The 25,025-nt window shown below is 42.4% G+C and overlaps 2 protein-coding genes and 6 non-coding genes across 13 annotated transcripts in view; 2 read left to right on the forward strand and 6 right to left on the reverse strand.

Annotated features, from left to right (window-relative positions):
- The window catches only part of wnt5b (wingless-type MMTV integration site family, member 5b), an 85,604-nt gene extending 80,697 nt beyond the window's left edge, over window positions 1–4,907 (reverse strand). For 2 of the 3 annotated variants that reach the window (XM_037122108.1, XM_037122109.1), the window contains exon 1: window positions 3,350–4,033. Coding sequence is in view for 1 of the 3 variants with exons in the window: in XM_037122107.1 (XP_036978002.1) it covers window positions 3,350–3,415 (66 nt within the window). In the remaining 2 variants the exon portion in view is untranslated. Of the gene's footprint in view, window positions 1–3,349; window positions 4,034–4,390; window positions 4,469–4,593 lie in introns of those variants that run through there. The other variant, XM_037122107.1, reaches the window with a different exon arrangement.
- trnal-caa lies at window positions 4,316–4,428 on the reverse strand. The gene is made up of 2 exons: window positions 4,391–4,428; window positions 4,316–4,361 (listed from the first exon to the last, which is right to left on the reverse strand). It is a non-coding gene; the product is annotated as a tRNA-Leu (tRNA).
- Window positions 4,908–4,922: 15 nt separating the features above from the next.
- On the reverse strand, window positions 4,923–4,995 carry trnak-cuu. Its single transcript has one exon. It is a non-coding gene; the product is annotated as a tRNA-Lys (tRNA).
- Window positions 4,996–5,448: 453 nt separating this feature from the next.
- Window positions 5,449–5,561, reverse strand: trnal-caa. Its single transcript has 2 exons — window positions 5,524–5,561; window positions 5,449–5,494 (listed from the first exon to the last, which is right to left on the reverse strand). It is a non-coding gene; the product is annotated as a tRNA-Leu (tRNA).
- Window positions 5,562–6,620: 1,059 nt separating this feature from the next.
- Window positions 6,621–6,733, reverse strand: trnal-caa. The gene is made up of 2 exons: window positions 6,696–6,733; window positions 6,621–6,666 (listed from the first exon to the last, which is right to left on the reverse strand). It is a non-coding gene; the product is annotated as a tRNA-Leu (tRNA).
- Window positions 6,734–11,104: 4,371 nt separating this feature from the next.
- LOC119032634 (ELKS/Rab6-interacting/CAST family member 1-like) overlaps window positions 11,105–25,025 on the reverse strand; it is a 124,931-nt gene continuing 111,010 nt past the window's right edge. For all 4 annotated transcript variants that reach the window (XM_037122052.1, XM_037122051.1, XM_037122050.1 and 1 more), the window contains one exon: window positions 11,105–13,109. In XM_037122052.1, coding sequence (XP_036977947.1) covers window positions 12,972–13,109 — 138 coding nt within the window. In that variant the 3' untranslated portion in view covers window positions 11,105–12,971. The remainder of the gene's footprint in view (window positions 13,110–25,025) is intronic.
- On the forward strand, window positions 18,369–18,483 carry trnal-caa. The gene is made up of 2 exons: window positions 18,369–18,406; window positions 18,438–18,483. It is a non-coding gene; the product is annotated as a tRNA-Leu (tRNA).
- On the forward strand, window positions 18,907–18,979 carry trnak-cuu. The gene has a single exon. It is a non-coding gene; the product is annotated as a tRNA-Lys (tRNA).

The raw sequence follows: 25,025 nt of genomic DNA on the forward strand, positions 1-25,025 counted from the left end.
ATTTAGGGAAATGGCGTCTGTTTCTACATTTCTAACAACTTCTCAAACACCGACAGAGACAGCCACGAGCCAGAGACATTCCTCGGTTTATCTAATGGGTTCTGAAAAAGCAAAACAAGCCTCAGAACCATCTAATCTTTCAGCTAAAGTGCAACCAAATGTTTCGTTTCTGCAAAACACGGTTATGATGAACGCTACATTTTTTTTTTCATGTTACAGCTTAACATTTCTTTAGGTTCAATTTTGAATTTTATGTTGTGACAACGCTGTGCTTATGATCTGGTCAGGGGCAGGCACAGAAACCACTTGGTCGGGGTTAGGAACAGATCATGTTTTGGCTCACCAGGTTCCGTCACCACAGACATGGTCGGGAACTGTCCTGACGTCTCGTTGAAAATATTTGATCCTGTGGCCACTAACATGGCTTGAAACCGTTATGATTTTTTTCCCCCAAAAAAACATTATTTTTTGTAACCACTAACAGGGTTGGAAAATGATGCCACGTCCCGTCAAAAATATCTGGTTTTGTTGTTAGTAACATGGCTGGAAAAAAGTCCTGACTTCTGGTCACAATTTTCCTGTTTTGTAACCACTAACAAGACTGAAAATTGTCCCCCCTTCTCATTAAGATACAAATCTTTTTGTCTTGCCCCTGACACAGCTGAAACTGTCCCAGTGTCTCGTCAAAAAATCTGATGTTTTTGCTACTTAACTCAGCTGGAAAATATCCTGACTTCTCATCAAAATATCTAATCTTGTGACCACTAACACAACTGGAAAGTGTTCTGACTTCTGTTATAAATATTCTGTTTTTCGCCACTAGCACGGTGAAAAAACATCCAGAGGTCTCGTTAAAATATTTGGTTTTGTAGCCATTAATGTGGATGGACATCTCATCAAAAGTAGACAGATTTTTTGCAACTAACATGGCTGGAAATATTCCTGTTGTTACTGACATGGAAAATGTCCTGACTTCTCATAAAAGATATCTTCAACACCCGACATGAAATTTAGCTCATGAACATGCCTATTGTAGAAAGGTTGCCAAGAAAAATATGACACATACAAATTTCAACAAATCCACGGTTTGCAAATCAAATCCGACAGGAAACAGTGGAGACGGGAAGCAAAGAAAGGACCAGGAACGTGAACAAAAGACAGAACAGAGGAGAGAACAGCTCACATGGCGCAGAGAGAAAACTAATGTCGTGGCTGAAACAGCGAGAGAAAGAACAGGAGTTGACTTGGGTAGAGCGAGAGGGAGGAGGAAGAGAGATTATCTCTCTCTAATGGCTAACTTGTTGACAGCAACACTTTTCACCACCTCTATCTACACATCTAACATTACTATCTACCCTCCACACACACACACACACACACACACACACACACACACACACACACACACACACACACACACACACACACACACACACACACACACACACACACACACACACACACACACACACACACACACACACACACTTCCTCTCCTCCTGCAGGGTTTATCAGGCCTGGCTGTCAGTCTGCTCCACAGCTCAGGTGGGTTTCAGACTATTTTTTTTTTGTTCCAGCGAACCAGAGACGTCACCGCCAGAGACGACCTCAGCTTTCTGCTCTCAGCTCGTCTGCAGGCATCACATCACATGTTCAATCCCATTCTTTCACATCAAACTTACTTTTTGTCACTGATAATAATTTATTCGATTTTATACTAAGTCTATGCTGACTTTTTAGTGTATTTTCCTGCTTTTTCTGTGAAAGACACGCATGAAGGAATCAAGTAAAAAAATAATCCATGTTGTTTTAATGATGACGCTTCTTTTTTTTTTTTGCTAAAAGTATGTGGAAGTTCTAAGAAAGAAAGTTAATCTCAGACACATTTCTAATTTTTACAGCACTTCATTGGATCTTAAAGGAGTTTGTAAAATGACTGGGGTCAAAGGTCATTACGTGGCCTTAATGGATCCACTAGCTGGTTTATTTCACATTATAGCAAACATGCGAGCAGAGTCTGACATGAAACCCCTCAGTGATAATTACCACTTGGTAGCAAAGTAGGTAGAGTTTCCTTCGTTAACTGCGACTATAAACGATTCACATGATGGAATTTACAGAGAATTCAGACGTGAAAAGACATTTTTATGCGTTTTAAAGAAATAAGAACCAAAAGTCTATGATTTAAACACACAATGCTGAAGTTTCTGGCTCTTCTAGAGAACATTTAAAAGAGCACTATGTAGTTTGAGGGATGAGAATTTTAATCTGAGGAGAAAGATCTTCAGTGACTAAATGAACACACTGTCTTTGTTTCCATGACTGAATAAACTGTGAACCACACAGTTTCACACTGTTCATATATTCATATATCAGTTAAAGAAAAGAAAACTATTTCTCAATTTGTGTTATTGCCTCATTAATATTGTAGAAATCTGAGTTTGAATTTCTTCTTCAAAATTACACAGCGTTCCTGTCTGGTCTGTACTCATATCTTCACAACGCACCACTCTAGAATAAAGAACATCCATGTATGTTCCTGCTCAGGATATCTTATATGCACATGTGACCTCTGACCCTTCACTATCTGTAACCCTCCTCATCCTCCTCCACTGTCACACATTCAAATTTCAGTTTATAAAACTCAAAGTGAACTTGTGTCCCGGGCTGCAGTCAGACTTTGGACGCCTTGAGTTTTTTTTTTTTTTTTTTTTTGCCCCAGATGAAGGCAGAGCGACTCCTCCATACTGAGAGAAACATTTGTGCAACATTTCGCCCAAAAATAGTCCTGGTCTCCACCGCAAAGCGCGAGGGCTGCCTTCATTTAGGGCCGATGGGGTTGGCAGATCACACACACACACACACACACACACACACACACACACACACACACACACACACACACACACACACACACACACACACACACAGGATTTCACCACTGTCATTTGGGAGCCAAACTCATGAAATGAGCCCATTCTGCAAGTAGACTGTGACAACGGAAACATTGTGGGGACAAAACGTCGACACAAGTTCAACATGGAGCGAAGTCCAGAGCGCCAGTGGACCGAGTTTAAACCAAAGACTGACTTCAGATGTGTGCGGTGTTTCCCTCTCCAGGGCGCGTAAAGCACTGACTGTTCAAGTTCAACTCAACTGTGTGTTCAAACCAGACAACTCCTGCAAACTCATTACAACTATCAGGACACGTGATAAAGTACAAAGAACTGATGGAAAATTTGGCAAAAACATAATAAAATCACACCTCTTAACTTCCCATTGCATGTTTAATAACCTTCTTGTGGAGCTGAAAACTTCTCTTCTGAAATCTAATTCAAGTGTTTCTTACCTGGTCTGCTGTGCTCGGATCCAGCTGCTGCTCCGCTCTCCAGGAAAAACTTTCTCCTCCCACCATCCGAAGCGCTCAAGTCCGAAAAGTGTGACTCTCAGCCCGGCTGTGAGACTCCAGACAGATCGGTGTTTTCTCTTTTTAAAACAGAAAGGGGAACCCCAAACACACACACAAACACACACACCACTGCGATCAGATCTCGCCACAGCTGACAGCGCAAGAAACTCTTCCGAGCGTCACTTTTTTTTTTTTTGGACACTCCGCGGAGGAATCCCACACCAGAGTCCTTGCCTGAGTCGCAGACAAAAAGAAAAAAAAAAAAAAAGTCGATTTATGTGAGCGTATAGAAGAATCACGCAGCCTCCGGCGATCCGCGGACCTGTCACTGCGCAAGAAAAAGTTCCAAATTTGTCATGTGGGATTGCAGAAACAAGCCAGGAATGTGATGGCACACGCTCCCGGTTTGTGCACAAGGCCGTGTGCGCGCTGTCCTCAGCAACAGGTGTCAGAAATAAAGTGAGATTTCTTCACGGCCATCACAAGTTTCCAAACGCTCTCCAACTAATTACGCACGCAGGGGGAAGGCAGGAGAGGAGGAGGAGGAGGAGGAGGAGGGAGAGGGAGGGAGGAGGGTGCACTCCAAAACTTTTTTTTTTTTTAACGCGTCGAGGAACACCAGCGAGAAGTTTGAGACACACGCGGAGAGAGAGAGAGAGAGAGAGAGAGAGAGAGAGAGAGAGAGAGAGAGAGAGAGAGAGGGGTGAAACAAAAGAGCTGCACAAGTTCACTGAGCGCCGTGTGACGACTCTCCTGCTCTCATGTGGAAACTATATACCAGCCTGCCCACCGGCGAGAGGGAGAGCAGGGGGAGAAAAGTTGTTTTACGCACGAATAGAGGGAAAGAAAGGTGTGCCTCCGGACAATTCACCAAGCAGGAGGGATGAATTGTTAGGTTAAAGAGTGTGTCAGAAGTGGGATTCGAACCCACGCCTCCATCTGGAGACCAGAAGTCCCGTACTGCTCAGGAAGGAGTGTCACCTTGAGTCTGGCGCCTTAGACCGCTCGGCCATCCTGACAACTGATTCCGCTCTCCAGCCGCTCTGGATTTCAGAGAATCTGGGGGGAAACAAACATGTAGAATTTCTGAGTCTGTGGACGTAAATGCGTCACGTTGCCTCTGAACTCAAAGTAAAACGATGTCAAACTTACGTGATTAATGATAATTAGTTAACACATCTCACCTGCTGCACTGACTCGGTGTTGTACAGTGGCTGCAGTTTGCTGCTTTAGTTCATCCCTCGTGGTTTGTAAGATGGGCGTCAGTTTTAAGCTGCTTTCCGTCACGATTTTTGATAGTAGAAGAAGCCAGTCCGTGTCAGGAGTGGGATTTAAATTCATCCGAAGATTATACATTACTTTGCTCCACATTTTGTCTTTAAAAACCTACTTTTCCCTTCATTATTATAGATAAATATACATATTAATGAGACGCCGTTTTATTGTCTGTATGAATGTGAGCTCACTCACTCGTCTGAGCAACAGATGCCGGGTGAGTGTTCAAAAGATGCGCCGCCCAACGTGGGGCTCGAACCCACGACCCTGAGATTAAGAGTCTCATGCTCTACCGACTGAGCTAGCCGGGCTGCGAAGACAAAGCAAATGGGTCCCAGTTCGTGGCTGCACATGTTTGAAAAGTGGGTTCAGTATCGGGGCTGTATTCACTCTGTCGCACTGAGAATGAGAATAATGATCCGTGTGTTGGATTTCTGGATGAGCTCGTCTCGAAGAACACGTCACAAGTTTACAGATAAAGAGGATTTCAGTGTTTTACTGCGGAGCGTCCTGACAACCAGCAAACATACTGTGCTGTGTTATTATCAGCAGGGTTATCTGAGTGTGTGTTATCGTGTCCGCTGGATTTCAAGGATTAAAGAGGACAAAAGCACGTTTGTCATTCTCTGTGTGGAAGCTGCCCAAACCTGCCAGCCTGTGAATCAACAGAGCTCACCTGAACCACCGACTCAGTGTCGTCCATCATGTGTTTCTATCACTGTGCTCATTCTGTGGGATGTTGGATGTCCATGTGGTAAAAGCTGTGTCAGGAGTGGGATTTGAACCCACGCCTCCATCTGGAGACCAGAAGTCCCTTATCGCTCAGGAAGGAGTTGATCCTTGAGTCTGGCGCCTTAGACCGCTCGGCCATCCTGACATGCTAATGTCATCAGAATACCGATAGCTCTCACTGATTTGTCCTCTCTTGTCCTTTAAGGCACTTTTGTGAATTTTGCTCCAAGTCCAGTGTCAGTCTCTCCTTTTATATTTACACATTACTGCTTAGAATTTCCTCTTGGTCACATAAAATATTTGTTTTTTTATTAGATTGAAAAAGGTGCTGATAATGTTCCAACTTTGCTGCTCCACAGGGCCGTAATTATACTTTTTATTGGGGGGGCACATCCCCATGTATATAAATATTTTATTTATTAGAATTTTATTTAATAGGGATGATGCAGTTTAATAGAGTTCCAACACAAAGGCAAGTGATGTGCTGCAAGGACTTCAATTGGAATAAATTATATAAACGAACAACAGAAAATAACAAGAACAATGCACCATCGTCCAAAATAATAATTAGCAAACATCACTAACAATAAATACATTTAACAAAGAACCATTCTTAATAATACCAGTTCTGGTGTTAGTGTGTGCTGCGTGTGGTTTGTCCTGGTGGTGTTGCCGTACGCCACCAACAGCTGTTTCTGAGGTCGATGTTTTCAAACGCTGTTTATTTCATTACTTTAAAATACTGTTATGACTGTTAAGGCACCTTCGTCACCCCAGTTGTGATTCAGAATGACTGATTTCCTGAATGATCATTGTCTTGCGATGTCATGCTAAATGTCTGTCAGAGTGTGAGCTAGCTAGCACACATTCCCCGCGATAGCTAGCAAGTAAATACGAAGTTGATCACGTGTGTTGAGAGGTGCAGGAGATCCGTTTTCAAATGTTGACTCCATGGTTGAAGCCTTGCTGCTTCCAAAAGACGTAAAAAAAAAACCAAGTTTCTTTAACACCAGAGATCTGCTAACCAACAATCAGTTTGACGCATCTCATCTGTGGAGCTGACTGGACCGTCGCTACAGTTTTTTGTACAGCTAGTGATTCTGTTTTCATGATTTTGTTCAGTTTGTGGACGACTGCATGTAGACGTTCAGGAAGAAGCTTGCTTATCACCTTGTTGATCAATCAAACCTGCAGGTAAAAGCTGTGTCAGGAGTGGGATTTGAACCCACGCCTCCATCTGGAGACCAGAAGTCCCTTGTCGCTCAGGAAGGAGTCAAACCTTGAGTCTGGCGCCTTAGACCGCTCGGCCATCCTGACAACTGGCAGCTGGATGAATTCAATTTGTGAAGAGCCGTTGCCATAATGTTTTTTTTTTCCTGCTAACACTGGCTGATGTGTGGAGAGAAGACGAGCACGGCTCTGAATCTTATCTGTCCCCGTCACATGGTGTGCCAGCCTGGGAGAATTTCTCTCTAAAAAGCAATAAAAAGTCAGAGGAACGGACAGACGGACGCTGGGGGAGAGGGAGATAAAGAAAACATCTTTGGCGTTGGTGAATGTTTGGACTGTCGGTGGCTAACAGCTTATTTTAGCAGCTCGGCTCCTCTCACATTGTTTTTATTTCCTCTCTAAAGTTTTTCCTACCGCTCACTGCCTCCTTCTGTCGCTCCCATCTTGCCAGCTCTCTCCATCCGCCCCTCCATCCCTCCGTTCGTCCCGCCTACGGTTCAGTAATTCATTTACTTTACTACCCATTTAAAAGTCTGTGTGCAGAGAGTAAACATCCAAAACCAACAAGCAACAAGTCCGAGCCTCCAGACCACAACTGAGATCATTAATTATTAAGCTTGAAAACATGTACTACAGGCCGCTTTAAGTCGAGCTGCTGTTTGTTTTGGTCTCGGCCCTCCTTCTCCTCTCCTCTCTCCTCTGTTTTCTCTCTCTCTCCCTCCATCATCCTCTCCTCCTTGTGCGATGTGATGTGTGATGATTGAAACCACATCTACCCCGAAGCCAAGCTCGAGCCCTCCCCACTTCCTCCCCAGTCACTCACTTTTTTGTTTTTTTGTTTTTTTTTATTTCTCCTCCCGGTCTCTCATGTGTCCCAGTCCTCCACGAGCAGAGTCCATATGGAAAGACTGTAAGTGGATATGTTTTACTGCCGCACACATGTCCGAGTCTTATCTCCAGGGCATCTGTGATTTCTGTGTTGTGAAACGGCGGTATCAGTGGGATCTTATCAGTGTGTGTGTGTGTGTGTGTGTGTGTGTGTGTGTGTGTGTGTGTGTGTGTGTGTGTGAGAGAGAGAGAGAGAGAGAGAGAGAAAGAAGTCAGTGAAAGTACTAAAGCTGGAAGAATACTCCTGTAATGGAAATGTTACTTCAAGTAAATACACATATTAGGAAACTGGGAATGTTAAACTTTACATCATTAGAAAATGTTTTCTTCTTATTACTAACAGATTATCAGAGCAGGATGTTACTGTAGTTTCTGGTTGAGGTAAAGCTTATTTTGAACAGATTTGCATATTCATTATTATGATTGTTGTCTCCATTAATCGAATGGGAAAAAAAGTCTGAAAATAGCGAAAAGTGTTGTCAGAATTACCCAGAATCCAGAGTGACACCTTCACGCTTGTTCAGTAACATTTCCGTAAAAATGTACAGAGGAAAAAGCAACAAATCTTCACATTATGAAGCTGGAACCATGAGTTCCTTTGCTTTTTTCCTTCCTGTTAATTGACTTATTGATTGATGAACTAATCGTTTGGCTGCACTTGAATAAGCTGTTAAGTAGTTTACTTTATCAAAATAAATAAATAAAAAGATTTGTATGAAAAAATCGAACTCTGAAAAGTAACTCAAGCTGCCAAATGTAGTGGAGTATAAACGTACAATATTTCCCTCTGAAATGTAGTGAGTAAAGAAAACAGTGACATGAACAGAAAAGACTGAAAAGTACCCAAATCTTTGAATAAAACAGTCAACTTTTCTCTCCTGCTGCTAAAACAAAGGTCTCTCTCTGTTTCCCTCTGAGTAGCAACAACCAACAACACAGGACAGAACGCACGTTTATTCATCATTTAGTTTATAATGGAGATGTAGAAGCAGACAGAAATGGTTGCAAGTCATCAGTCAGCCTCCATTTTCCAAAGAGACTTCCCACCTGGTGGACGACAAGACGACATCCTGTCCTGACGGCAACTCTGACCCGACCCTGACATGTAGGGATCCAATCTGAACCATTTAGAATGACATGAAGACAGAAACTCGTCTATTGCCAGTTTCAGCACAATACTTAAACACCCTGCGTCTGCCACTGGATAATAACAGCAGTTATACTAACTTACAGAAGAAATGTCCAAGTGTTGTGACTTTGAGCTGTGAAGTCTTTAAAGTACACAGTCAGTACTGAATAATACTTTTCATTGTATGTAAGTTAGGCAGCTATATGACAGAATGATTGAATACATATTCATGGTCATGGTTGGGAAACATGCCACTAACTGAGATGTTGATTTGGCAACGCATCGATTACTAATAAAGATAAATGGAACAGGAAATATAACTGTAATGAAACTGTGATTTTACGTTAACCCAGAGGAAGCAGAAGATTCAGCTCTGACTTTTTAAGCCCCAACTTGTTCGAGTACCACTTTCTCCTTTTCTTCCAGGACATTTTCAAGATCTTTAAAGCAACAGTATGTAACATTCTGGAGAGAGACAGCTGATCGAGTCTCATCCCCACGTCGTCAGAAACTGATGCTTTTGATTGACCTCGGACACGATCCACCAAAACATCAGTACATCAACAATAAACTGATTGTTTAGTTGATGTGTAAATAAACGTATTTATATATAAACGTGTTCCTGTCTGACACATATTCTCACTGTCTGAACCGTAACCTTCTCATACTTCTTGTTCTGAGGCAGCTCAAAGAGCCCGAGCTGCAGCGGAGACCGGCAGATGAAATGATGTCTGCTGCTCAGCGGGTCGTGTCTCCGCTCCTCTCTCCCCGCCTCGCTCTCCTTCTCCGTCACATAAATCAGGGAGTCATACATGCGTATCTCTTCCTCCTCCTCTCCTCTCGCTCTGTTCATACCCTCTGTCTCCCTCCGCTGCCTTTTATTAGGACAGTAGATGGGGAAAGCAGAACCGATCCGACCTACCCAGAAACCCAGGTACTGACACGCGTGCAAAGCGTTGCCATATGTGGAGGTAAACAGCGGCGCATGTGCTCCGTTTACAGACTGTCGAGGAGTCGCTCTCCTCGGCGAGCCCGACGCGTTTTATTGTGCGGGGAAACGAAGCGACCCGGACGACCTGACGATGTTTTGAAAATTCCTCACAGGGGAGGTCAGAGGTCAGGGCAGGGTCGAGGCTCAAGGTCAGCGAGCCGGGCGGGTCTGTTAGAGCGGATTTTCTAGTTGGATGAGCGCTGAGCTGTTGCCATATGCAAGATGCAAACACTGATGAAGTGTGTGTGTGTGTGTGTGTGTGTGTGTGTGTCAGGCACTTTCTAATATTTCAGGTGTCCTTGTGTGTTAATCAGCAGCAGATGAGTATAAATGTAGCTTCCGACACAGATATGTTCGGTTTCATAACTTCACATCCTTCAACATCTTCAACGGTAACTAGTGAGCAAAAGTGAAATGTAACTAGGTACTTTTGAGTGTTTCCAATTTATACAACTTTATACTTTGGGAAATTTTATACTTTTTTTAAACTCCCTTACAGCTTCAGTTAGTAGTGACTGGGTACCTGCACCTTCTTCAACATCACAGTCAAGGACTTTTCAAAGACGCTAAAAGAAAAATTCTCTTCATTGACCTGGGTCAATGTGATTGACTGTTACAGCAACAGTGAGTAATAGAAGGCTTCATAGATCCTCACAGACAATTAAACAGAGGTAGAGGCTTCAAATTGTCAACACAGTGATGGAATGTAACTAAATAGCAGTAACATTGATCCACAAACATCAGATATGGTTGTTAAACACTGACAGGGACAGTTTTGCTGCTCAATAAGTACTTTTACTTTGGGTACTTTAACTCCTTTAGCTTATAATACTTTTTTTAAGGTTTTGAAATGCTTCTTTTGCTTCTGTTATTTAGTACCACAGTCTTGATTTAAGGTTACTGAACAGGCTGAGATTCAAACTGTCAGCACTGTTAATCTGACTCTGATTCTGTTGGAAACATCACAAGTTGTTGGACATTAAGGGCGATAGTAATGGTGTGGCTGGACTCTGTGTGTGTGTGTGTGTGTGTGGTAAGAAAGAGTGGAACAGGATGAGGCCTGTGGTATGGAATAATGTCATTTTTGAGGGCGGATAGGAAAATAAACCACCAGCGACGAGATAAGAGGCTCGGTTTAGCCTCCATGTGAAAGAGGGAGTTAGAGAGAGCAAAGGAAAGGAGGGGGAGGAAAGGTCAGAGAAGTGAGGAAATGAAACAAAAGGAAAGATGTTCTGAGATCTGTCTTTATCATTACTCCCCGAAATTATGTTTATTTTCTTCTAATGACTTTTCCTAACTTTTTTTTTTAATGTTCCTTCTGAAATGCTGGAGATCTCCCTCCACCTCCAACCTTTAAACATCCTTCAAAAGGAAGTAGAAGAATCCACACTTGGTCCACACAGGTGCTGCACTCCAACAGATGAAATAACAGAATCCTTTCACAATAAAATAAAGACAAATCCATATTTTATTCCATTCTCTCATTCCACATTTTCAATCCACAGCAAGGTTCTCGGTGAGTCCCAGTCGTCACCGTTCCCAAATGACAAAAACATTATCAGTATAAAACAGACGACGAAACACTGGATTTACACCACCGGCTCACATCTGACGGAGTCTCATTCCAAAACAGGAGGCATTTCACAAATGTTGCACTAACTCTTCACGATCGTTAAAGCTTTTTTTTTTTTTCCCCCCCAAACTGAAAAGCAGACACGTTTTGGAATGAAAAACTCCACATGATGGTGTGAAATCAGATGTGAGTGTTCAGTCTTAAATCCGCATCTTCAGGCTTTGTGTCCACCAGGGAAATTCTTTTCGGGGAGCGGCGCCAAACAAGTCGCATGTGGCCGCTCGTGTTATCAGCACTCACTACAGGACAAGACTAAATAATAATAATGAAAATAAAAATAATAATAAAAAAACCATTAGAGGAGCTTTTGACTGAAACATTTTGAACCTCTAGCGCTCCGTGCTGTAAGCGTTTTAACATCGTGCTGGAGGGAAACATGCATCAGAGTGTCATTTCCGCTGTAAACAATAAGAAACTTTCCCGGTGGACACAAAACCACACGTGGGTGCAATAAACGTTCCCGATAACAGTCTCCTGCTTTATGGAACAAATCCGGGGGAACGTTCAAATCACAAACAAAAAAACAAAAAAAAAAGAAAGACAAAAAAGAAGAGTTTGACACATTATGCAACAACCAATACATGACAATATTTCCAATGAAACAAGATTAGTGTTTTTTATATATATATATATTACCAAAGGCAAAAAAATATAGAGCAATTATTTCATATTCCCCTTCCTCCCAAGAAAAAACACAGAAACGAAAGATGTCTCAATAAGGGAAACGATTGTCACGGAAGGATAAGTGAGGAAACTCACGGTAACTGAAACACGAAACATCTACACTGCCGTGTTCTAATAAAGGGAGTACTGCGAGATTTTTATTGTAGTTCGTGATTCTCATCAATCAGGAAAAAGAAAAAAAAAACAGATGAAAGTGTCGCGTTCCCCTCGACCAAAGCTGTGTTTCTGTTAATTAAAACTCTCTCTATACAATTTTACACAACCATGAGGAGATTACTCCTTAAAGAGACTGCAAGTTGGGATGTTTCATCAGATATCAGGCAGAAAAAAATTACAAGCAATGGGGAAAAAACCCCCCAAAAAAATAGGAACTAGAAGTTACAAAGATAGCAGCAAATGATGTAAAGAATAAAAGGCAGCTGAAATAAACACACTTTTGTATCTGAACCAATCAAACAATGTGGTAACAGCGTGTAAGTCTGGCATCAGAAACAACCTGGCAACCTCAACTCACTCTCACCTTTTATAGACAGTTTGAGAATCTTTCTCCCTCCGTAAAATACATCGAGTCACGACTGAGGATCCAACTGCTCACTGCCTGGAAGGACACAAGATGGCCGCGGTGAAGTGGGAAATCGCAGTTTGGGTTCCTTCTGTTTCGGCATCGTTGGGAAAATACGTCTCGACAAACATCAACTATTTCCAATTAACTTGCATGCCTACAAAGCACTTTGAAATTAAAATGAACAATATGTCTCCTCAGCTGGCACTGTTCAAAATGATAGCGACTAAAGACACAGTGGAAGATTATTTTCTGTACTTTTCAATTTTTTTCTTTTGTGGATCCCCTTTTTGTGAAAATTGGATGAGTGAAGGTGGAAGACAAAGTCGTCGGTGTGTTTTTTGTTTGTGGGGGCTTTTTAACTTCTGATGTTGACGTATGACAGCGAGCCATCCCATGTATGTGTGCCAGCTAGTCGATGTGTGTGCAATCGATCTGTCAGCTGCTGTCCTCCAGCGCGTTGACGACTTGTTCCAAAATGTCGGGGCATCGGTCGGCGATCTGCTGCAGGACCTGGTTGGCGTACTCCTGGAGCTCTGCCCCCTCCCTCTCACACAGCGCTAACTCCGCCTCCAACTGAGAGAGAGAAAGAACGAAAGAGAGGAGAGATTTCAGACTTGTCAGATTTTGTTCACCAACATCTTACGATACAGCTGACACGGCATGTTATGCTGCTGTGTTCCCAGGTGGTTGACATTTTGGGAAATACACTTATTTACTTTCTTGATGCCACTCTGATGCTATGATTGTATGGTAAGTGTAAGGCTGGAGCCAGATGCTAGTTAGCTTATCTTAGCATGTTCGTTTAACTTTAACATTTCAATTGTTGGGCAGATTAAATCACACGATTCCTCAGTAAACTAGTGAGCTTCTGAAGTGCTGATACACACATTTTGTTTCCAAAGGCTAGCTGTTTCCCACGTTTCCACTTTTATGCTAAGCTAACTGACAGGCATGAGTGGTAGCGATCTCCCTGTCTAACTGCACGTCAAGAGAAAGAGGAGCCAGACAAAGAAGACACATGAAGTGAAGATAAAAGTGTTTCTAAAATTCAATGTCAGTCGAGTACATAAGTGCAGGCATAAAGAAAAACTATTCTAACAGCCCCACTGATGATCAAGGAGCATGTTTAAAGTGACACACACACACACACAGACACACACACACACACACACACACACACACATATCAGACTGTAATCTGAAAACACCACAGTGTAGTCCTCTCTGCCCGTACAGAGTGGAACATTTCTGTGCGAGAGCGCTGATGTTATTTTCTTTGGCCGCCGTCGAGCTGAGACGTCAAACCTAACTGACTTAATGACCAATACATCTGTATCAATAAGAGCGCCGCTCAAACAGTCGTGTAACACAAGCCCACATTTATGTCGGTGTGCGTGTGTGTACGCGCGTGTGTGTGTGTGTGTGTGTGTGTGTGAGGCCTGGGTCAGATATTGGCAAAAATATTTCCTCGTTAAGTCCTAACCTCTTCCCTCGGCTTTCATCTCGTAGCCAGCAAGCCTCGGTGGCATTTTATATTCCAGTGGCTTTATTCATGTGTAAAACTGCAGCAAGTAATAATCGTGTTAATGATTAATGAAATCTGCACGATAAATCACACATAAATACAGCCCCTTATCCATATATTATGTTGTTGCACTGTTTATTGGAGCGTATGTGATCATTTCTTTTACAGTGTTCTTAATATACAGTGACTGGTGCAGTTTTCACACTTTTAGTATTAGAGGCAGGGGATTACAGATTCGTAATAAAAAGGCTGGATTTGAAAGACGTGGACCTGGCAGGCAGGGTTCTAATAAGAGGCGTTATCAAGTTGCATCTTGGGGAAACGTACGATATGTTTGGGAGCTCAGCCCGTGCACGGGAATGAAAGTCTGGATATCATGAATCTGCTCATTCCTTTTATTTTTTTACAATCTGCCTCTTAAAAACGCTCCACAGTGCAATGCTTCGGTTTGTTAATATCAATATGGTAATTCTATGGTAATAATAACACAAAATTAGCAATATAGTACTTCTTAATTTACTGTATTATAACTAGAAGACTGAGGAGAGATTACAGACGAGGGCGACGACTTAGTGATGAGAGAAAATGGTTAAGGTATGGGAGGCGATGAGGCTCTACTACTCTGCCCGAGTGTGTGTGCCTGCTACCTAACCTGAGCTCCATCCATCATCACCGTCTACACTCTCATTATTGATCATCTGCAATATTTATCATCTGTATCCACGAGGACCAAACATCCTCTGGCCAAAGTTCTCATTAGTGTGAAGCACGTGTCCTGCGGCTAACTTTATGTGTGTTTGCGGGCAATTCAGCTTAACGTTGTTGCATTTTAGCTGCAATCCCCCAGAAAAACACGGCAGTAAAGATAAGGCTGTGAGACGGTCGAGAGGAGATGAATGGTTTAGTATGTGTCTGCCGTCTTCACTGCCCTCTGACTCATGCAGCCTTGACCTACACCAGAGACAGACACCTGCAAAGGTGTTTTAAAAAAAAAAATCGGGATTAAATGGGCCAAACACAGCGGCAAAAGTAACGTGAACGAATATACAAAATATGAGAAATCCTGCCATGAAATTAAGATACTGGACTGTCTGCGCATAAAGTTTTAATAAGGGAATTAATAAGGGATAATGGCTTTTATCTGGATTCACCTCAATCAGTGTATTTAATGAAAATCAATCAATCATCCCTTAATGGTTTCTGTTCTAAAAATACCACAGCACTCTAGTTTGGTTAATTACCCAGGTTGCTGCTTGTGTTATGTAGTGCTACTACTTCCAACTACAAAATAACATATGACATTGTGCTACTGTTCTTTAGCATTCAGCAACTACAGGCTGTTTTCATGCAAAGGGTTAATTAAAGTTTAATAAAGGACAATTTAGCTGTTGTACAACCCTGAAATGTTTTCATTTGGGACTGGAACTGCTGGTTCTGGATGGATTTTTACTAAATTCAAGGTTGGGATCTCTAAATATAGCAACACTGAAGGAAACAGTTTTAGGAATTACATTCCCTGAGCCACGGTATATATTGGACCGATTAATTATTGGCCTGATAAATGGAATTTTATACTGGCTATTTATCTGTGTCAGTGAAAGTGTAGCTGATAGATAGAGCCAATTATACAAAGCCAAACGGCGTCAAACTGCTGAACATAGCTAGAGCCACACAGTGTAGACTAGAGAGACAAACATGTCATCTCCTGTGGGGACAGACGTCTTAGCCTTTCCTATCCTGAGTGTGCATAAACTAAAGGTTTGGAACTTATTTTTAAAATACAAAAATGTGAAATTAACATTCTTTCGTATCATGTTGGTGTTGGCCATGAGAAGTAGATAATTACTGGTTATCGGTATTCAGATTCGTGCACCCCTAGGTTTTAGACGTAATCCTATAATGGTTCCCAAAAGTATTTGGATTGTGATCTCTTAAAGTTGACCAGTGTTTTCTTGCATTTCCAGTTCATCTGTACAAGCAGCTCACCAGGAACCACATCTCGGTTTAATGTTACGCGGTCAATTCTAGTGGCCGTACGTAATGAAGGGAGCAGAGGAGGAAGTCAAATCACAGAGTATAATGTGCGACAAAATCCACATAAGGAGGAGGTCGAGGGAGATGGAGGGTGGAAACAAAGGATCTTTCACCACAGAGGCCTCTGTTTGTGTCCCATGTGATACCGCACGTTAGAGGTGTGTTATTTAAACCTACAGTTTAACCCAAACCATGACCGACCCCAGAGGTGCCTGAACCTCACCTTAGTGCGACCATTATATAATGTTAACCACATCTTTCTGGTACAACTGTCGCTGGTAGTCTCAAACAGTCATATTGGCAAATCACTGTATAATTTGGGTTCCTTTCTCACAGACTGAACACATATGAGTCATCTGAGAGTTTTTTTTTTTTCAACCCTAAAAGAAGTAAAACTGATGAGGCATAAGAAATCATTTCACATATACGCAATGTAACAGTTGTTTACATTTTTTCATTGTTCCGTTCTTCATCTCGCAACCAATTGAGAACCATCGATCTAAAACACTTCTCTGGCGGTGAAATCAAAGGTTAAAACTCACGGTGCAGTCAGTGGGCTGGCTACACTGCTGACGTGCTTACAACCTTCCTTCCTGACGCACTTCACTGCAGCGCCGCCACGTCCTTAAATCACGACTACTATCGCAGTCACATGGTGAGAAAACTGTTCTCATAACTGATATGAACGATGGCCAAAACTAGAAAAATAAACCCCATAATTTAATCCTCCCCGTGTTGCCTGGCAATAAAACTCCTCTGTTGCTACGTTCGCTCTACGGCTCATTTATGGCCCGAAGAAATTAAATATAAACAAATACAGCGTCCAGCTATGAGGTATAAGTTTGGATGTTGTGGTTCGTAGCGCCCATGGATCACTTCTCATGCAATCGCAGTGTGTGGTCAGAGAGACGTACGGACGAAATAATGTATGTGAGTGGAGAGTCGGTGTTGCCAGATTCTGTAAGTGTGTTTGACTGTTAGTGTTTGTGTCAGGTTACATGTGTGAGTGTGTGTTTGGGTGATGCATTAGTGTAAGTGTAGTGATACAGTGGTCCGGTTGTTCGACATGACAGGTGTGTGCGTGAGTGCACCGCGTGGGGCTCACGTATACGTTGCGAGCTCGAGTTATGATTTAGTGACTGACAGAGAGGATTGTGGGAGGCAGGAAGATAGAGGTGAGGAGTGAGACGTGTGTGTGTGAGTGTGTGTGTGTGTGTGTGTGTGTGTGTGAGAGAGAGAGAGAGAGAGAGAGAGACAGAGAGAGGGTTTGTTGAAGATGATTTTTACTGCAGCCATTAAACCTCCATTATCGTGATGGATCATTATCTGCCTTATCGGGGGCCTGGAGACACACACACGCACACACACACACCCACACAGAAACAAAGTCGAAGTTTCACGCTGGCACAAACACGTAGATTCACACGTAGGTTATCAGCTTGAGGATGAGGATGAGGGTAGATGTGTGCGCGCGCGTGTGTGTATGTGTGTGTGTGTGTGTGTGTGTGTGTGAGCGTACACTGACCCCTTGACACACATTGCGGGGCTTGAACCTCTTTGCGGAGGAATGCTAATGTTTTCTAAAGAAACCATAACTCAGCAGAGAGAGATAGGGACGGAGAGATTAACAGCGAGAGGGAAAAGAGCGGCAAACGACAAACGGGTGGAGAGATGGTGAATGAGAGAGAGAGAGAGAGAGAGAGAGAGTGCAAATATATGATCTAACTGGCATGGAGTGCATTAGCCTGTCGTTGTGCAGGTCAACTGCCTGGTGCTGCAACACATCTCTGAAAGTTCCATTTTTTTCAGTAATAGATGAACAAGAGTTCAGAGGTCTGTCTTTTATCAGTGAACTGTCTCCGTCCACTTCATGGCCGTGCACTTTAAACGGTTAACTTCACCTTGTTTTGACCGGTTTAGGGGAAATTATTTTCTATGAATCATGAGGGCCAGTCCCGTGTCTCTATAGATCAGGGTTAGCTCATAGTGAGGCCCACTGACCCACTTCCACAAACTGGAATATGCAATAGTAGCACCTCGTAGCTGTTAAGTTATTTAACCATTTATGAATCGAGGAATTTTGAGAGCCGACGACAGAAAAAGTTGGACAATACATTTTAATGGTCAACCGCTGTCTTTGCCCTCCGTCCTTGTGTTGGACTTGTAATGGATGGACACAGATGGACTGAAGTATCTCTACTCTATCACTGTCACTTGAAGCAAGGACATCCGATCTAGGGTCTGATTCTGTTAAGTCATCAACAACTTTTAGATGTCAGGATGGCCGAGTGGTCTAAGGCGCCAGACTCAAGAGTTCACTCCTTCCTTCCTGAGCAAAGGGACTTCTGGTCTCCAAATGGAGGCGTGGGTTCAAATCCCACTCCTGACAGACAACTTACTTTATCTGTCGGTTTCATCCCTGTAGCTCAATGACTAACAATCAAACGTTTTTATCTATATGCTTTTGGTGTGCAGAGTGAGAAGAGTCAACCCCTAAAATCTGACTGTCCACCAGCCTCAGATCTACTTTTAACACTAGCCCCTTTCATAAGGTAACTGAGCTCAGCTAGTGCAGTCTGTAGAGCACGTGACTCTCAGGCTTAGGGTTGTTGGATCAGAAGGTGGTGCAGCTTTTATACATGGCAGATCTGTTATCTCAAACACAACCTGCTCCAGCGCAGCATAAGTCACGATGAGAATTTACCCAATAATGGTACTGCTGTCATCTTCACCCCAGCCAACATTGTCATTGTTCCCAGTCCGTGAAAGTTGACGCAGCACCGTATCTGGACCATTTTTCTCTGAACACACAGCCCGGCTAGCTCAGTCGGTAGAGCATGAGACTCTTAATCTCAGGGTCGTGGGTTCGAGCCCCACGTTGGGCGAGTGACTTTTGGCCTGCTCTGTTCTCTCATGAAACCACTCTCCCTTGGATGTGTCTGGTCTGGATGAACAAAGGAAACCTATTGTATGTTCACTCACTCAATGTATCCTGAACCTCAGGACATCTTTGGCTGTTTCAGCGCAGTTCTCTCTTAACTGAACTCGTAACTGGCTCTCAGTTGTCAGGTTGGCTGAGTAGTCTGGCGATGCTAGACTCGAGGACCTTTAGGACCTATTTCCCACCACTCTGATATATTTTCAAAAAGGAAAAGGAGTTGTACAAATTTAATCAAATCTTAACCAACTGTGGTACATAAAATAGTTGGCTGACAATGAAAAAAAATGTGTTCAGTAGGTTTTAAATATTCCATACTGCCTTCAAACGACTGCATGACTGTCTGATCAGCTAAAGGAAAAAGTGACAAAGCAGCACTGCTGGTAAGAAAAATGTGGACGTTAAGAAATTAGAAACTGAGGTTAAAGGGTTCGCTGTTTCTGAGATTTTTTTGTGATTTAAACAAAACCAGCAGAGAGACATGGGAGAAGGAGAGGCTGAGGGTCAAGACACAGAAATCTGGAGGGCGAAGTTTCACTCTGTATTCCTCAGCAATGGCATACCAAGTTGCAGGAGAACAGATACGATCAGGAGGTTTAAAAAGGCTCCAGACTCCTCAACAGCAGCCCTGAGCAGCAGTATAGAAACACCATTATGAGTAAGAGCAAGGGGATAAAGTATAATAGGTCTATATTGACTATTATAATCCCTGTCTCTCTGTCTGTCTCTATTTAAACCATTAGGTTCTTACAGGCTTACACTGCATGTAGACTGCTTTATAAGTTGGCTGCCTGCACTGCGCCAAGCCCAAAAGCGCCTGAGCTGTGTGACCGAACGTGTGTGTGTGTGTGTGTGTGTGTGTGTGTGTGTGTGTGTGTGTGTCGTCGTCTGGTACAGTCCAGGCAGCTCGGCTAACGAGCTGCAGTGGGAATACAGCCTGATGGCTTGTGCCTAAAACTGCTCCTGGAGGACTGGAAATACTTCACTCTTTTAGCACTAACAGCTGAGCAGAAATACAAGAGAGGTGTGTGTCATGGGGCACTCCAACATCACTTGGTAATTGTATTTTAACAGGTTCTTTAATCAGCCAAATTGAGTAAAGGAACATATTCATATTTACAGGCGCGGCCTCTGGGAGCAGTTAGTTCGGCGGGGACAGAGGATTAAACACATTCATATCTGGGAGCTGTGCCTTGCTCATGAGTCCTAGTGTACAACTCCCCACCCAGCGTTTTATTAAAGTCTATTAGCTCAATTGTCCAACTATTGCACCTACTAATGAAAGTTAAGCTACAGTTAGAGGTGGGCCTGTGAATGTGGTAACTGTAGTGGAATACCTTCACAGAGAACAGGGCTCATAGAGCAATAAAAAAACTTAAACCTTAAACTGGCCCTCTAGGAGCAACTACACAGGGCTGGACTTGCAGCACTAATGGCTGCAGAAATAAACAGCAGAAACAGACTCCAGCATTCACTGTGTATAGGTGTAACATCCCAGTGGGACAATCTGAAAAGATGGAAGTTATTTGGTTCAAACTGATTCACAGGGTTATGGTTGCGTAAGATATTTTTAGGTTTGGGTTACTTGTTCCAATGGCACAGATGCTGTAAATGAAAATCCAGAGGTGTGGGAGAGAGATTCCTGAGGTATATTCATTCATTTAGTCTATAATGAGACATTAAGGCAGATATGTGGTACCATTAATCAAGCCTACACAGGAGATTTCCTACCCAGTTAGCTAATGTCAGCTACATCTAACTTTAAATGATTCGAAACGACAGCGGTGTTGTGGCATTAATGCAATGATAAGTTAATAAAAAAGTTGTCGATTGACGGTTTAAAGTTCAAGATGGCACGTGTGGCCAGTGATCAGATATGGAGAACAAGTCATGACAAAACAGGTAACTGAAGTGAACTTAAGTGCGGTTTATGCTAAACGTTCAACGTGTTTAAACCCAGTCAGAGTTAGCCAGGGGAACCCAGGAGAAACACATGAAGCCGGACAATAGCAACAACTGTGAAGTAAGATCAGGAGCTTCAAAAAAAACAGGAGAAGTGTGAGAGGGGAGAGCATGAGAGCGTGATTCTGAGTGTTTTCTCTCTGTGTTCATTTAAGTCCTTCATGTGCTCCCAATCACTAGCCCTTCTTCCAATTACAGACAACAGAGGACAGACGGACAGAAAGATGGAGACTGAAAAAAGAAAGGCGGAGACTGAAGTGGGAGCTGAAAGAGTGCTGGAGAGGAAGGGGGGAGCAGACTGATCAAGAGTGACTGACAATAGCAAAGGAGAGATGGAGTGGGAGAGACGACTGGCTGAGACTGAATGATTTAAAAGAATAGCCAGAAAGACGAGAGGAGAGAAATCAAGAGGAGGGGGAGGAGAGAGTGATAACCAGACAGAGTGAAAGATCAAGGAACAAAAAGACAAATGCATGTAAAAAAAAAAAAAAAAAAAAAAAGAGGTCATCTGGTAAAGCCATTAAGCCTGGACTCAATAAATCTGCATAAAAACCCAGCAGTTAGTCTGCAATGACCAGCAAAGGTCTGAATGTGTCTGTCTGTAATGGCCACTGAGGGTGTACATGTGTGTTTGTCGTCTGACTGTCTCTCCTTTTGTCTGTGTGTGTGTGTGTGTGTGTGTGTGTGTGTGTGTCTAATGGTCGTTGAGGACCTCTGGGTCGTATTTAGAGAGAAAACAATCATCCTTGGAGCAGGAAGCAGAGCTGCCTAATGAAAGCCTAGAGAGACCCCAGACCACAATGCAGCACAAATGGATGGCTCTGAGGGCTCAAGACTCTTCACTCCACCTCCTCCGCCCTCCGTCTCCCCCTCCACTCAACTCCAGCCTTACAGTTTCATCTGCGCACCGACAAAACACCCTTTTTTTGCAAGATATAGAAGTAAAAAGATTTTTTTTTTGTTTCTTCAGATGCAGGTCTTCTCAAGTAAACCGTAAGCCAAAGCCGACAATTAAAATGATTTGAAATGCCATTATCCTTGCAAAGTCCTTTCACTCCTTATCATTAAAAATTGAAGCTGTGTGGCCAAGCAAGGCCTGCTTGGCTCTGCCTAACTATATTTTATTATCAATGGATTTCAACCAGGTCAGAACTTGAGGTGTTAATATTTTTTTTTTTTAGAAGCGAGTAACAAAAAAACGCAGGATGGATCATGATCATATTTCTATGTGATTTTGAATGTGGTGTTTGTGATTGGACCTGAGCAGAGGCATTAATAATAGCTATATAAAAACAGCAGTCATCTAAGTCAAGTCTCAAACCAGTTAAGTCCAAGTCAAGTCAGGGGCAAATAGAAAGAAGCCATATATTCACACTTAAACAATAATTTATGCCTTCTATGCTCACCTTCCTAATCATTTACTTCCTGTCTTGGTTATTTACTCAATCCATGTATGTTTTCAGCCTCACTGTGAACTCTGCTTTTACGCTCAAGGAAAGGCATAAAGAGGCTGACACACACTGTTGGTCAGTACAGAGAAATCTCAAGGATTTTTATCATTAGGAAACGTTTTTCCATCACACACACCTACACACGCAGACTATCAAAATAACAATAATTACAGTTACGGTTATTTAATCATTGGGGATGGTTAAGTTCCAATCACTACAATTGTAAAACTGTAGTCAACCTCTACATTATCAGCTGTGATGTTTTAGTTCCTGCACTGCCCTTTCCTGTTTTTGTATCTCCCGTCAATCAAAATTTACCCAATCAGTGACCTTGAAGCGGTCGGGGTTGTCACACACAGTTAGACATATCCTTTGTTGTCTGCCAGCCTGTTGAGGAGGGCATCACTTTGCCACAGGGCATCAAGCTGCAGAGCTGAAACAACAATGATTATGTGCATTTGAGAACTAAAAGGAGTTCAGGGCGAAGTAACATTTTCATTGGTTACAGCGACGCGCCTAAATTGTAACACTTCAGTTTTGTGTAACAATTCAATTTATCACAATTACTTCTTGCATGTGCTGAATTCAATAAAGAAAAACATGTATTTGTGACTGTTTCTTGGTTACATCTGTTTGGATGAAGTATTGATGTGCAACACTTATATGTATGTTATATGCATTTATAGTATTTTTACAGGTAAAATATTAAGTTACATTGGGTTTAATCCAATGTTGACCATGTATAAGAATGACTATTGTACTGTCAGTGTTACTGCTTGTATCTCCACATAATGGCCTCTAATGGCCGTCTGCTCTGGTTTTCTCCTCCTCATAAAAATTAAATGATCGCCCTTCACTCTTGTTTTTAGGTTGAATCCGTTTTATAGTGTTTTGATATCAGCGAGCGTGCTGCTGCAAGCCTCGGTGCAGCCAAGTGTCGGTGTTGTTTTCTCATATTGGAAGTTTGTTATAAAGTCATTGGATTCACTTCAGTTGACTGAACAGCAGCCAGGGCCTGGAAAGCTGCTGTATAACTCTACAACAAACCAGAGAGAAAGCATGTATTTCCCTCCCTGAGAAACCTTCTATTTGGAGATTACACTGTAACAACAATGACATTTGAGGCTTGTAATTGTGCGGTATTTTTCCTTCATTACAATGACTTGTAGAGTTGTAAATATGTGGATTCAGTTTTCACTGAGGTTTCTCCAGTTTGAGTTGGCTCAGACACACTCGCAGTCACTCACTGGGAGCCGTTTTTAGTTTTAGCAGATAGAGGGTCGCCGGGCTGACAATTCATACTGGATTCATAAGAGCAGCGATATAATGTCCATCTGAGCCAATAACACTTCATACATTTTTTTTTTTTTTAAATACCAAACACACGCAAATGCACAACCACACGGACTCAAATAGACTCAAATAGACTCGCAGTCACTCACTCACACTTGATAACTTTTTAAGCATTGTGATATAGAGAGACAAACACACACATGCTTATACACACAAACGACCTGTTCTTTTAGATTCACACTTCAGACCAGAAAGAGTGAGACACGTCCTGTGTGCGTGACCGTGTGTATGACCATGTGTGTGCGGGGGGAATACGATGCCAGTTCTCTTTAGTCCTCATTAGAGACGTCATTGAGCCATAAAGGTTATTATTATGACGATGGCGCAGAAAACAGCTCTTTTAGTAAAACCTCACTGTTGGAATCACTATTGCTTTTTGTAGTTCAGCTGAGGTTAAAGAGAGACATGGAAACAAATACACAGGAACAGACGACCGAGAAAAAAAAAAAGAAAAAAGAAAAAAAAAAACTTCAGCAAATCCACCATTTGAAAGCTTAGGTTACCTTCCGCTAACAGCTCCCTACTGTGCACACCAGAGCTTAAGTTTTGGTCGAAGAGTTGCCGTTTAAGACCGGCTGAATTTAACATTAGTCTAGTCATTCAGGGTCAATGTCCATGCAAATACACACAAGAATGGAGTCAGACACTCAAAATGTCTTTTCAAATGATTTGGTTACAGATAACCTTGCAAACACTATCAGCATAGTTCTGCTCACATATGGCCATTAAGTGTCAAAAGATGTAAACTGCAAGAAATATTACCATGGTGCCCTTTTATAGTGTCGTAGTAGACGGTTTTTCTTTTGTGAACTGTTAACAATTTTAACCATTTACTTAAGATTTGTGTTGACCAGAGGGACGCTATTGCTGCTCATACAGCCTTGTGCTAGCCTTATCTTGAGTTAGGACATCTCTGTGCTGTAATCACTGAGCGATACTGGTTTCAGGAGGGTATTAGGATTTCCTGAATTGGCCAAACCCAGCCCATTGAATTGACATGCTAATTTATGCATGCTAACAAGCCCGTCATGACACATTTTGGAGTGGTGATGTGATGTTTCAATAGCTCCAGAAATGTAAATGCAGGAGGAATTGGCATTTGGAAGGGTTAACAATGACTAAACTGGGAGATGACACACAACAAACATCTGCATCTGAATCCAGATGATCACATCTAAATGCTGCAAACATTAGCACATATTAAGGAGGGCTTTAACAATAAGTTTC

Source organism: Acanthopagrus latus, chromosome 14 (genome assembly GCF_904848185.1).
Source record: "Acanthopagrus latus isolate v.2019 chromosome 14, fAcaLat1.1, whole genome shotgun sequence".
Classification (NCBI taxonomy): Eukaryota; Metazoa; Chordata; class Actinopteri; order Spariformes; family Sparidae; genus Acanthopagrus; species Acanthopagrus latus.